This window comes from Centruroides sculpturatus, unplaced genomic scaffold (assembly GCF_000671375.1).
Source record: "Centruroides sculpturatus isolate CEXI.00-Female unplaced genomic scaffold, Cexi_2.0 scaffold1994, whole genome shotgun sequence".
NCBI classification, from domain to species: Eukaryota; Metazoa; Arthropoda; class Arachnida; order Scorpiones; family Buthidae; genus Centruroides; species Centruroides sculpturatus.
In genome coordinates this window covers 21,346-33,659 of record NW_019386267.1, presented here as the reverse complement: position 1 = coordinate 33,659, position 12,314 = coordinate 21,346, and the positions used below count along the sequence as shown (strand labels likewise).

Below are 12,314 nucleotides of genomic sequence, written 5' to 3'. Positions count from 1 at the left end.
GAGGAGACACGGGTCGTCTTCCAGAGGAAGTAATTTTTCGGTGTCTATAATTGGGCTTATTTTTTAGAGGAGAATTTCAAAACATTCTCTTGTAAGTCTAAGGTTGTTTAAAATCGGTTGGCTTATAAAAAGGTAGAGTCTCTTCAATAAAAGTTTCTATCTTTTTTATTTTACCTTACTTTTTTTTTCATTTTTCTACAATTATATCAACAAGAAAATCATCCTCGTCCGATTCGGAATCAAGTAGTTATATCTGTAACGTAACATTTAAAATAGCAGCTTTGACAATATTATTTGCAGGAAACCGCCATATTTCTTGTTAGCGTTCGCATTTACTTTCGAACTGGACATGTAAGCTCGAATACACATGCTAATGACGTCACTTCCGGTGTTCGGAAGTAGCACTATTAGCTCAGAAGTAAACGCACCCTAACAAATGGAGTTCGAACTCAAATGTGAGTTATAAATAAACACTTGGCTTTATTTCTAACTAGCTTCCCGTCGCGCATTGCTGCGATCTCAGAAAAAAGGAAATTCAAGCAAACTCGTTATGATAAAATTCAATTTACATTTTATCATTTTTATTGAAACTTATTATTATTAGGCTATTCATTTTCATCGGGAAAACATTTCAAAGTTTCGTTACAATTCAATTTATTTATTGGAGTGTTTGTGGATACACGATATTTTTTGTGTTTCCGTCTGGTGCGTACACGAATAAATCGGAAGGTTTTCCGATGCGTGAGCCGCCACATACAGTTGTCCATGCGAGAAGCACGGATTCTTCAAATTTAGCCCATATACTCGCAGCGATTGTCAGAAGTGCGATATTCCCCATTTATATATATATATTTTTTAATCCTTTATAATATTATTTAATTGCTCCTTCCTCTCTTCCTTGGCGTATTGTGAAATTTCTAATAGTTGGATAATAAACCGTTTTATTCTAATTTGTCTTTTTAAATTATTTCGAGTCGATATTAAAATTTGGACAAGGGGGATACCTAGATCGGTAAAATACTCGAATTTCCTCCTACAACTTCGGTTGTTGTTCGGGGTACAGTTGAGGTTTTAACGAAGTTCGAGCGAATACATAATTAGCAAAAAAGAAAGTTGAAATAAAGTGATTAAACAAAAATTATTACAAATATCGTAAAGAACAGTTCACAAATGCATATATAGAGATATTTTTTGAAAGAGGGGAAATGGTCTTCACAATTTGAAATCGATCGAACACATTGTGCTCGAATGCTCGTGTAAACGCGCGCCATCTATCGTAGGATAAATGCCAGAAACCTTCCCCGGAGTATATTAAACAACTTCCCAAAGTTTCACGGCAATCGGATAAACGGTGTGGTAATGCATGAAGGACAGATACACACACATACATTCATTTTTATATACAGGCATACCTCGACTTACGTCGTTTCGAGTTACGTCGTTCCCGATTATACGTCGCTTGTTAAAAAAGTATATGGAAAAATAAAAATCAAGTTTAAGTCATTTTATTCGACTTTACGTCTGTCCGCCACAAATATTGAAGTCGTAATATCACTAGAAAAACGTTTAAAGAACGTGAAATCATATTAAAATATATACAAGTATGTACTGTATTTACAGTACATGCATTCGTAAATTTAGATTACTTTTTTGTACTATATCAAAAACTAAAATTTATTTGTTTGTAAGCTTAGAATAGATTTTTATTAACCATATATTATTAAAAATGCATTAATAAATAAAATACAGAACCGGGAATGGTAATTTAAGGTTTAGCCTAGTGATAAGTAGATTCGGAGACAAGTAAATTCGACTTACGTCGTTCTCCTGGAAAAAATTACCGACGTAAGGCGACATATACCTGTATATAGATCACTTTTTAGTTGAAACGTGACAACAGCACGTTTCGGGCAAAGAGCCCTCATCAGTCAACTAAAAGATAGATATATTATGTAATAATTTTAAAAATTGTAACAAAACAGAATTAAAATAACGTATATTTCTTACCATATCCATTCTCAATATGTTATACATACAAGGTCTTAATCCAATAGGCGCAAACAACTTATTTTACAATAAGTGGAGTAATTTCATTAGAATCTGCTATAGATGATATTTTACTTATTTCTCAATATCTTGGAATCTTAGACATAATCACGTATATATCTCGAAAAAGAAATAGACAGTTTTTTACATTATTGTTTTTTAACCGTATTCACATTACATACTGGATTGCAGTTTTGAACTGATTTGCATATTACAAAAAAAAATATTAATATTAACAACAGTACAGTAAGTACAGTATTTTTTTTTGTATTTTTATTTATAAAGGTGTCTGTACCTTTATAAATAATTACAATCGACATTAATGTATATTGTGTGTGTTATAATATTTTCATCCAGTTCTAACTTATTTTTACGCTTAAATTTTTATTGATACAATTTTTGGCTGTTAAAATTAAGACGCTTTCATGTAACATTGCTTGTTAAAAATATTTATTGGAATTTATTTTTTTAATGTGAATGTATAATGAAAATTCTTTCCAAAATTAAAAAAAAAAATACTGTACTTACTTGTCGACTCTGTCGTACTTGTCACTGCATCTGGTGAAGTTTTAGAAGCTATAAAAATCGAAATTTTTTTTTCAATTTTATAAAATAAATATTAATAATTAAGAAGTGATCATATGAACATTGCTTGCTATCAATATTTATTTGAATTTATCTTTAAAATGTGAATGTATGATGACAATTATTTCCAAAATTTTAAAATATGTATACTGTACTTACTTGTCGACTCTGTCGTACTTTTCACTACATCTGGTGAAGTTTTCGAAGCTATAAAAATCGAAATTTTTTTTTTCAATTTTATAAAATAAATATTAATAATTAAGAAGTGATCATATGAACATTGCTTGCTATCAATATTTATTTGAATTTATCTTTAAAATGTGAATGTATGATGACAATTATTTCCAAAATTTTAAAATATGTATACTGTACTTACTTGTCGACTCTGTCGTACTTTTCACTACATCTGGTGAAGTTTTCGAAGCTATAAAAATCGAAATTTTTTTTTTCAATTTTATAAAATAAATATTAATAATTAAGAAGTGATCATATGAACATTGCTTGCTATCAATATTTATTTGAATTTATCTTTAAAATGTGAATGTATGATGACAATTATTTCCAAAATTTTAAAATATGTATACTGTACTTACTTGTCGACTCTGTCGTACTTTTCACTACATCTGGTGAAGTTTTCGAAGCTATAAAAATCGAAATTTTTTTTTTCAATTTTATAAAATAAATATTAATAATTAAGAAGTGATCATATGAACATTGCTTGCTATCAATATTTATTTGAATTTATCTTTAAAATGTGAATGTATGATGACAATTATTTCCAAAATTTTAAAATATGTATACTGTACTTACTTGTCGACTCTGTCGTACTTGTCACTGCATCTGGTGAAGTTTTCGAAGCTATAAAAATCGAAATTTTTTTTTTCAATTTTATAAAACAAATATTAATAATTAAGAAGTGATCATATGAACATTGCTTGCTATCAATATTTATTTGAATTTATTTTTTTAATGTAAATGTATGATGAGAATTCTTTTTAAAATTTTACAATAAAAATACTGTACTTACTTGTCGACTCTGTCGTACTCTTTATTGCATCTGGTGAAGTAGCTGAAGCTATAAAAATCGAAAAATAATTTTTTCACTCTATACAATGCTTACTAATATTTAATAAGTTATTATACGAACGTTGGATGTTGACAATGTTTATTTAAATTTATTTGTATAGGGAAGCGCTTATAGTCATTATTAGTGTTGGTGACTTTTTTTACTCACTTTCTACAAACAACGTCTTTCTGTGAAACGTTATTCATTACATCAATTTCTAGTGCTAACAGGCTAATAATAAACTTGTTACCATTAATTCTAATTTTATTGTTGTTCGTAATGGCTGTTTCGTATTGAAACAAATCCTGGCCCTCTGCAACATTCACCAGTGAAGATAAGTCAAATTAACATGCAAAAAAGGGGGCGTGGAAGACCTAGATAGCTATATGCACAGAATTGATAAGATATAAGCCAGCTAGTGGATATTATTGGCGAAGAATATTTTTCTGATGAAGATATGAAAAATAACAAAAACACCACTAATTTATCTATAATCGAGGATTATTCCGAAACCGGAACAACTCGACTAGTTAAGTGATAATGATTCGAGGTACTCCTTAAAATTAATCTATAATTTAATTCAAGAGAATTTGAACTACTTAATCAAGAAATTCAATCAATGAGATAAGACATAAGTTGTGTACAGGAAGATAATAAGAAAATTAGAGCTGAAATGAAAACAATTATGCAAAAAATTCAGCAATGTGAAGATAGAACAAAGGCCTGTGTAAACTTAAAAAATATGTTTGAGTTCGAGTTAGATAAATTACGTAATGAATACACTAAAAGGAATTTTGTTATAATTAATTTTCCATTTAAAACTGATGATAAGCTGCAAGTACTCAAAAAATTCATTAAGATAGATCTTGACCTAAAAGACATAGAAATAGAAGGTTTAATTCAATTATACAATAATAGAAGTTCAAATAATCAAATTATAAAATTAATAACAGATTCGGTTAAAGATATAAATTTAATACTTAAAAGATTCTGGACAATGAGATCAAATATAAAAATAGAGTTGGAAAAAACTATCATAAAAACAGATCTTTGTACTAGATCTAGAATTAGAAGAAAACTACTAATCAATAAAATTAAATCAGAATATTCCACTAGCAACAGAGTTGTAATTAGAGATGACTATTTTATAAAAGATAATCTGATATACACGATTGACATTAACAATAGTGAAATAATAATAGTTAATTCTTTTTTGGGCAAAGTACCATATATTGGAAAAAAAGCAGTAGTAACAACAAACAAATTGTCTGGCATCCATGATAATAACCCATATGATGAGAATAATGATAATAAAACTGAAAAGAAAGTCTACTTAAATAAATACAGCTATTGTCAAACTAATAAAATTAAGTCCGATATAAAACTAGATAACCTTGTTATTAGTTTTTGTAACTGTCAAGGCTTCAAAGGAAAATTCCAAACACCAACAAAAAAGTTTATTTACTCTAATACAATCATGGGTTTGTAATGAATCAAGTCCGAGCGTTATTTTTATTTTTCTTTTAGTTTGCTTTTATTATATTTTTGTTTGGGGCTTATGTTTAGTTATGACGAAGGTTTCCTCACCCATCACCCAGAACAGGCAAAAACGAGAAGATAAGAGAGTAACCAACTCACCGACGACGAAACGACAGCGCCATAGCTAGCACTCGCACTCACGTGCATACCCGAGCGGCAGAATTGTAAGTCCGCACAGAAGGGGGGACACCCCATTTGACTTTCTAGGAACTTGTGTAACCTTCAAATAAACATCCCGATAATTGTTAAAGAAATGATGTAAAAGGTTAACAAGATATTGTCGAGAAATAAGCTACCATATAACGAAGAGAAAACAAGGATGTTACGTGTAGATATGTAAATGAGGGGAGTGTCTCAATTAGAACTGTGACGTCACCTCAGACTATAAGTACAGTAGCTCAGTTACAAATACCCGTCAACTTCAATCTGGCAACAGCCAGCATCTGAGCCTATGACCATGCTGCTACTCTAGTCACATCCGCTAATGTATCAAAGAATTCAAATATTTTCGGACCTTTTACATCTCCCGAAAATACCGGTAAGAGGGGAATCATTCCACCTAATCCGCCTAGCGTTATTGGATTACCAACTAACGTAGCTCGCGGAGGGTTTTCCCTATCTATATCCATTATAAACTAACTTAAAATTAACTTAAAATTAATCAAAACTATTTCTATACTCTTCCAATATGAATTCGATCTATCAATCAATCAACTATTTGTCTCTCTTTCTGAATCAGATCTCTACTATAATTATTTTTAATCCTGCTACACCAGATGTGAATACTTTTTTTTCTCTCTTTTTTCCCTTCCTTTTCCGAGTTCAAAACCCCACTCCTGAAAACCAAATGTGAAATCCGCAGAGGCGTAAGTCAAACTCTACGCCACTTACAGCGCACGATCGTAAGATCGGCTCTCACTTGAGATAGGAGGGCTAGTTGTTTACTATAATTTGATCTGAACTGTGAAGTTCAAATCCACGTCAGGTTCTTGACACCAGTTTGTCAATTAATTATTCCACGAACAAACACGCGTGATTATCTATAGATCTGATTCAAAGACTCAAAAGGAGACATTCTTTAAACGATAAACAAAAATAAATTTAATTAAAACCATAATCAATAAAATAGTAAAAATATATGATTGTAATTTGTAATCATTATCTTTTACTATCGATAATGCAAAAAAGATTATGGACTTATAATTTCCGATACACGATCGAGAGAGAGAGCTCACAATATCGCTATAAAACATACAACCTGATCTAGTTGTCGTTCGTCTTCTTCTCTGTAGGCAAGGGACACTTTGGAGATTAAGATCATTTACTTCTTCGTATAAGAGATCAATATGCACAAGTTTAGAGTATATCTTCTAAGTGCTAACTCTGGAATTATTCTATGTGACTCGTGTAAAAGCGTTGGCGTTTAGGAGCAATATGTATGGAGTCCTTACTCTTCCAAGTCTGACGAAGAACTCCCCGAATTCTGACTAATTCTCTATATATGTCACAATCAGCGACCAATAATCATGCAAAGTTACCTCCGTGAAAACAAATGGAAAGGGGATAAATGAGAAATAAGAATTTCCCATCAAAGCGAGAGTTTCGCAGATAAGGGAAAAACAGAGGATGGACTAACTTCTGTACAAGGAAGTAGCATCTGTTATCTATCTTTTCCATGTTAAAACATTATTTTTCTCATCAGAACGAAATAATATTTTATAACAAAATATTAACATTATTAATAAAATTCCTAATTTAAACCCGAGGCACATTTGAATTTCACAATATGTATGATGTAAATTACAATGGCATATTTTTTAAAAATTTACATGAAATGAAAAACACAGTACTTACTTATCGACACTGTCGTATTTGTTGTCGGTTCTTCTGTACGTTCATCAGCTATAAAAATCCAAACATTATTTTTTACGGTATTAAAAAGTTTATAAATACTTAATATGCACTTGAAGTAATATTCGAAATTAGCAATAATTATTTTAATTAATATGTATGATGTAAATTATAATGACAATTTTTTTAAAAATTGACATTAAATGACGAATACAGTACTTACTTATCGACAGCGTCGTATTTGTTGTTAATTCTTCTGTAGATTCATCAGCTATAAAAATCGAAACGATATTTTTTACAATATTGAACTTAATATATACTTGAAGTAATATCGGATATTAGCAATAATTATTTCAATTGATATGTATGATGTAAATTACAATGACAAATTTATAAATATTCACATAAAATGAAAAATACAGTACTTACTTATTGACACTGTAGTATTTGTTGTCAATTCTTCTGTAGGTTCATCAGCTATAAAAATTGAAACAATTTTTTACAGTATTAAATATTTCTTAATACTTAATATGTACTTGAAGTAATATTCAAAATAAGCAATAATTATTTTAATTGATATGTATGATGTAAATTATAATGACAAATTTTTTAAAAATTTACATATAATGAAAAATAAAGTACTTACTTATCGACAGCGTCGTATTTGTTGTTGGTTCTTCTGTAGGTTCATCAGCTATAAAAATCGAAACATTATTTTTTACAATATTGAACTTAATATATACTTGAATAAATATCGAATATTAGCGATAATTATTTCAATTGATATGTATGATGTAAATTACAATGACAAATTTATAAAAATTCACATAAAATGAAAAATACAGTACATACTTATCGACACCGTTGTATTTGTTGTCGGTTCTTCTGTAGATTCATCAGCTATAAAAATCGAAACATTATTTTTTACAATATTGAACTTAATATGTACTTAAAGTAATATCCGATATTAGAATTATTATTTCGATTGATATGTATGATGTAAATTATGATAACATATTTTAAAAAAATTTACATATAATGAAGAATACAGTACTTACTTATCGACACCGACGTATTTGTTGTTGGTTCTTCTGTAGGTTCATCAGCTATAAAAATCGAAACATTATTTTTTACAATATTGAACTTAATATATACTTGAAGTAATATCGGATATTAGCAATAATTATTTCAATTGATATGTATGATGTAAATTACAATGACAAATTTATAAAAATTCACATAAAATGAAAAATACAGTACTTACTGATCGACACTGTCGTATTTGTTGTCGGTTCTTCTGTAGATTCATCAGCTATAAAAATCGAAACATTATTTTTTACGGTATTGAACTTAATATGTACTTAAAGTAATATTCGATATTAGCAATAATTATTTCAATTGATATGTATGATGTTATTTACGATGACAAATTTTTTAAAATTTAAATGAGCTATTTTTAAGCCAGGAAGGCAATTTTCCTGCTTATCCTCCGTGGGAACGTCTCCTGAAAGAATCTTTGTTTTATAGGTGATAGGAGGGTCTTCCTGTACGATTTTTATCACTTATACACGAATGTCAAGTCTCGTATTCATAAAATAAACAAGTAATTGTGAAGAAGAGATAAGAGTCCTGTTATTATATGGGTCGATAGCTCTATGGAATTAATTACCTTTCAGGGAGTAGCAATTGTTGTCGTATCTGTTGAAGATTCGATCCTAAAATCGACGAGTAACACCCCCCAAAAAATGCAATTAATTCCAAATAAAAAGGCTTAATTTTACATTTTTACAGTTAATTACATATTCAAACACTTAAAAACACTAAAATGTGCTAAAATTTATTAAAATGTAAAGCCTAAAATCGAATATTTTGAGCCAGAAACGTTAAAAATATATCCATTTTTAAAGGCTTCTAAAGTAATTTAGACACGTGTTTTGCTATTTTAAATGGCCAAGTTTAGAGTAAATGCTTTATTTATGTTCAGTAAAGCCCTTTTGATAGCCCAAAAACAGGGATTCTTCTCTGTTAAAATGCGAAACTTGCGATGTTTCCTAGCATCTAGACAATGAAAATCTTGTAAAGATGAACTTTGGATACGTCTGATAAGATGTAATAATCGACTTTGGATCTTCAATTTTACAAGAAACGGGCAAAGATGGCTAAAAACGATAGGACCCCGGGTATTCTATAGATAATATACTATGATAAGGCACATTTGTATCGATAGATATAGGGCCTAACTTTAGTTCTAAGTGTACTAAAAATTAACTTATATACCATGGTTCTTGCTAAGGATGCGGATGCAGGAGTTGGAATATGATCTTCTCCAGCAATTCAGCATCGTTATACTCATGTAAATTGCCGAAAAATTTGATTATTTACGGGTCTAAATAATTGTATACACGAATAAATAAGTAAATTTTAATCTTATCAGTTAGAAAATCTTCTTCAAATGATGATATTCTTATGTTTTTCATTGCTCTGAATGTTTACAAGGAAAGGCCTGCTGATATAATCTGAAAATTCTAACGATTTACAGCTTAATTTCTTACAAAGCCTGATACAAACATGCATATATAATATTTATGCTCTTTAAGAGGCCTTAAAAGCTCACTTAAGCCCGAAAAATGCTATATTAAGTATACGTTGCGAGAACTCGGATATTGGATATATCATTGAAAAGATGATTTTAGGGCCTATAAATCACTTGAAACTAGGGGAAAAATTATTAATTTTTGTTAAGAAGTATTAAATTATAAGTTCTAGTTCGATTTAATTATATAAAATCTACAATAATCATCAAGAACATTGCAGAAAATATGGCTTTTCTATAAAACATACGACTTTCCACAGTAATCTAGTCTATAGATCGTTGTAAAGAGTCTCATAAAATCGATACTAGGCCCTAGACAAAGCAATTTAAAAGCAATTAGGCTTCTGCATCGTTGTACAAACAGTACCGAACTTAATGTAAGTCATTAAATTTCTTACGGGGCATACAATTAATGTTACGAGGTCAAAAAACTTAATACTAGGCCATAACTCGCTAGTTTAAGGCGCTTAAAACCTTTACTAGGCCTTAGTTAAAGCAATTTAAAGGTAATTAAGTAACCGTATCGTTGTATAAACAGTTTAAAATGTAAGAAACTTCATTAAGTTTCTTACGAGGCTTACAGTTCATGATGAGAAATTGCCTAAGAAAAAACTAATATAAAAAAGAAACTAAGCTCTAAATCTCTAATTTAAACCTGTTTAAAATCGTTATTAGGCCCCAAGTAAAATATCTCAAAGATAATTAGGCCTCTAGAAGCACTCCAANTTTCTAAATATCATAATTGTTGATTTTTTGGAATTTATTTTAACTCTTAGCTTTTCTAAATACTCACAGATTTGTTGGATTTTTCTACGAAGTGCAGCTGCTGTAGGCGCTATTAACACAATGTCATTGGCATACGATATAGTATGTATAATCTGGTTTTCAATTTGGAACCCATCTTCATCTCTTATAAAACAATTATTTAGGTCAAATAAGTAGAAATTGAAAAGATATGGGGATAACGGATCACCTTGTAGTAGACCTCTATAGGTAATGAATGATGTCGAGATATTAGTATCCTGTTTAATGATTGTCTTATATTTTCCGAACAGCAACCCTATCATATTTATCAAAAGTTCTTTTGCCTCGCATCTCTTCATTNGAGAAATTTATAAAAATTTACATAAAATAAAAAATACAGTACTTACTTATTGACACTGTCGTATATGTTGTCGGTTCTTCTGTAGGTTCATCAGCTATAAAAATCGAAACATTATTTTTTACGATATTAAACTTGATATGTACTTAAAGTAATATCCGATATTAGCAATAATTATTTTAAATGATATGTATCATGGTTTTTACAATGACAAATTTTTAAAAATTTACATTAAATGAAAAATACAGTACTTACTTATCGACACTGTTGTATTTGTTTTTGGTTCTTCTGTAGGTTCATCAGCTATAAAAATCAAAACATTATTTTTTACAATATTGAACCTGATATGTACTTAAAGTAATATCCGATATTAGCAATAATTATTTTAATTGATATGTATGATGTTATTTACGATGACAAATTTTAAAAAATTTACATTAAATAAAGAATACAGTACTTACTTATCAACACCGTCGTATTTGTTGTTGGTTCTTCTGTATATTTATCAGCTATATAAATCGAAACATTAATTTATACAATATTGAACTTAATATGTACTAGAAGTAATATCGGATATTAGCAATAAATATTTCAATTGACATGTATAATGTAAATTACAATGACAAATTTATAAAAATTCACATAAAATGAAAAATACAGTACTTACTTATCGACACTGTCATATTTGTTGTCAGTTCTTTTGTAGGTTCGTCAGCTATAAAAATCGAAACATTACATTTTACAATATTAAACTTAATATGTACTTGAAGTAATATCGGATATTAGCAATAATTATTTCAATTGATATGTATGATGTAAATTACAATGACAAATTTTATATAAATTTATATTAAATTAAAAATGCAGTACTTACTTATCGACAGCGTCGTATTTGTTGTTGGTTCTTCTGTAGGTTCGATCAGCTATAAAAATCGAAACATTATTTTTTACAATATTGAACTTGATATGTACTTGAAGTAATATCCGATATAGGCAATAATTATTTCAATTGATATGTATAATGTAGATTACTATGACAAATTTATAAAAATTCACATAAAATGATAAATACAGTACTTACTTATCGACACTGTGGTATTTGTTGTCGGTTCTTCTGTAGGTTTATCAGCTATAAAAATCGAAACATTATTTTTTTAATTATTAAAAAGTTTATAAATACTTAATATGCACTTGAAGTAATATTTAAAATTAGCAATAATTATTTCAATATATATGTATGATGTAAATTACAATGACAAATTTTTAAAAATTTACATTAAATTAAGAATGCAGTACTTACTTATCGACAGCGTCGTATTTGTTGTTGGTTCTTCTGTAGATTCATCAGCTATAAAAATCGAAACATTATTTTTTACAATATTGAACTTAATATATACTTGAAGTAATATCGGATATTAGCAATAATTATTTCAATTGATATGTATGATGTAAATTACAATGACAAATTTATAAAAATTCACATAAAATGAAAAATACAGTACTTACTTATCGACACTGTCGTATTTGTTGTC

The 12,314-nt window shown here is 28.9% G+C and overlaps 1 protein-coding gene and 1 long non-coding RNA gene across 11 annotated transcripts in view; both read right to left on the bottom strand.

Moving 5' to 3' along the window:
* Window positions 1-12,314, bottom strand: part of LOC111614335 (integumentary mucin A.1-like) — a 47,068-nt gene that overhangs the window by 17,714 nt on the left and 17,040 nt on the right. For 2 of the 10 annotated variants that reach the window (XM_023355700.1, XM_023355701.1), the window contains 14 exons: window positions 12,289-12,314; window positions 11,450-11,497; window positions 8,146-8,193; window positions 7,940-7,987; window positions 7,734-7,781; window positions 7,517-7,564; window positions 7,311-7,358; window positions 7,091-7,138; window positions 3,659-3,706; window positions 3,442-3,489; window positions 3,225-3,272; window positions 3,008-3,055; window positions 2,791-2,838; window positions 2,575-2,622 (listed from right to left, as the gene is read on the bottom strand). In XM_023355700.1, the coding sequence (XP_023211468.1) occupies window positions 2,575-2,622; window positions 2,791-2,838; window positions 3,008-3,055; window positions 3,225-3,272; window positions 3,442-3,489; window positions 3,659-3,706; window positions 7,091-7,138; window positions 7,311-7,358; window positions 7,517-7,564; window positions 7,734-7,781; window positions 7,940-7,987; window positions 8,146-8,193; window positions 11,450-11,497; window positions 12,289-12,314 (650 nt within the window). The remainder of the gene's footprint in view (window positions 1-2,574; window positions 2,623-2,790; window positions 2,839-3,007; window positions 3,056-3,224; window positions 3,273-3,441; window positions 3,490-3,658; window positions 3,707-7,090; window positions 7,139-7,310; window positions 7,359-7,516; window positions 7,565-7,733; window positions 7,782-7,939; window positions 7,988-8,145; window positions 8,194-11,449; window positions 11,498-12,288) is intronic. The other 8 variants (XM_023355702.1, XM_023355705.1, XM_023355704.1 and 5 more) reach the window with 8 other exon arrangements.
* LOC111614337 lies at window positions 8,378-11,294 on the bottom strand. The gene is made up of 4 exons (XR_002754912.1): window positions 11,244-11,294; window positions 11,038-11,085; window positions 10,832-10,879; window positions 8,378-8,399 (listed from the first exon to the last, which is right to left on the bottom strand). It is a non-coding gene; the product is annotated as an uncharacterized LOC111614337 (long non-coding RNA).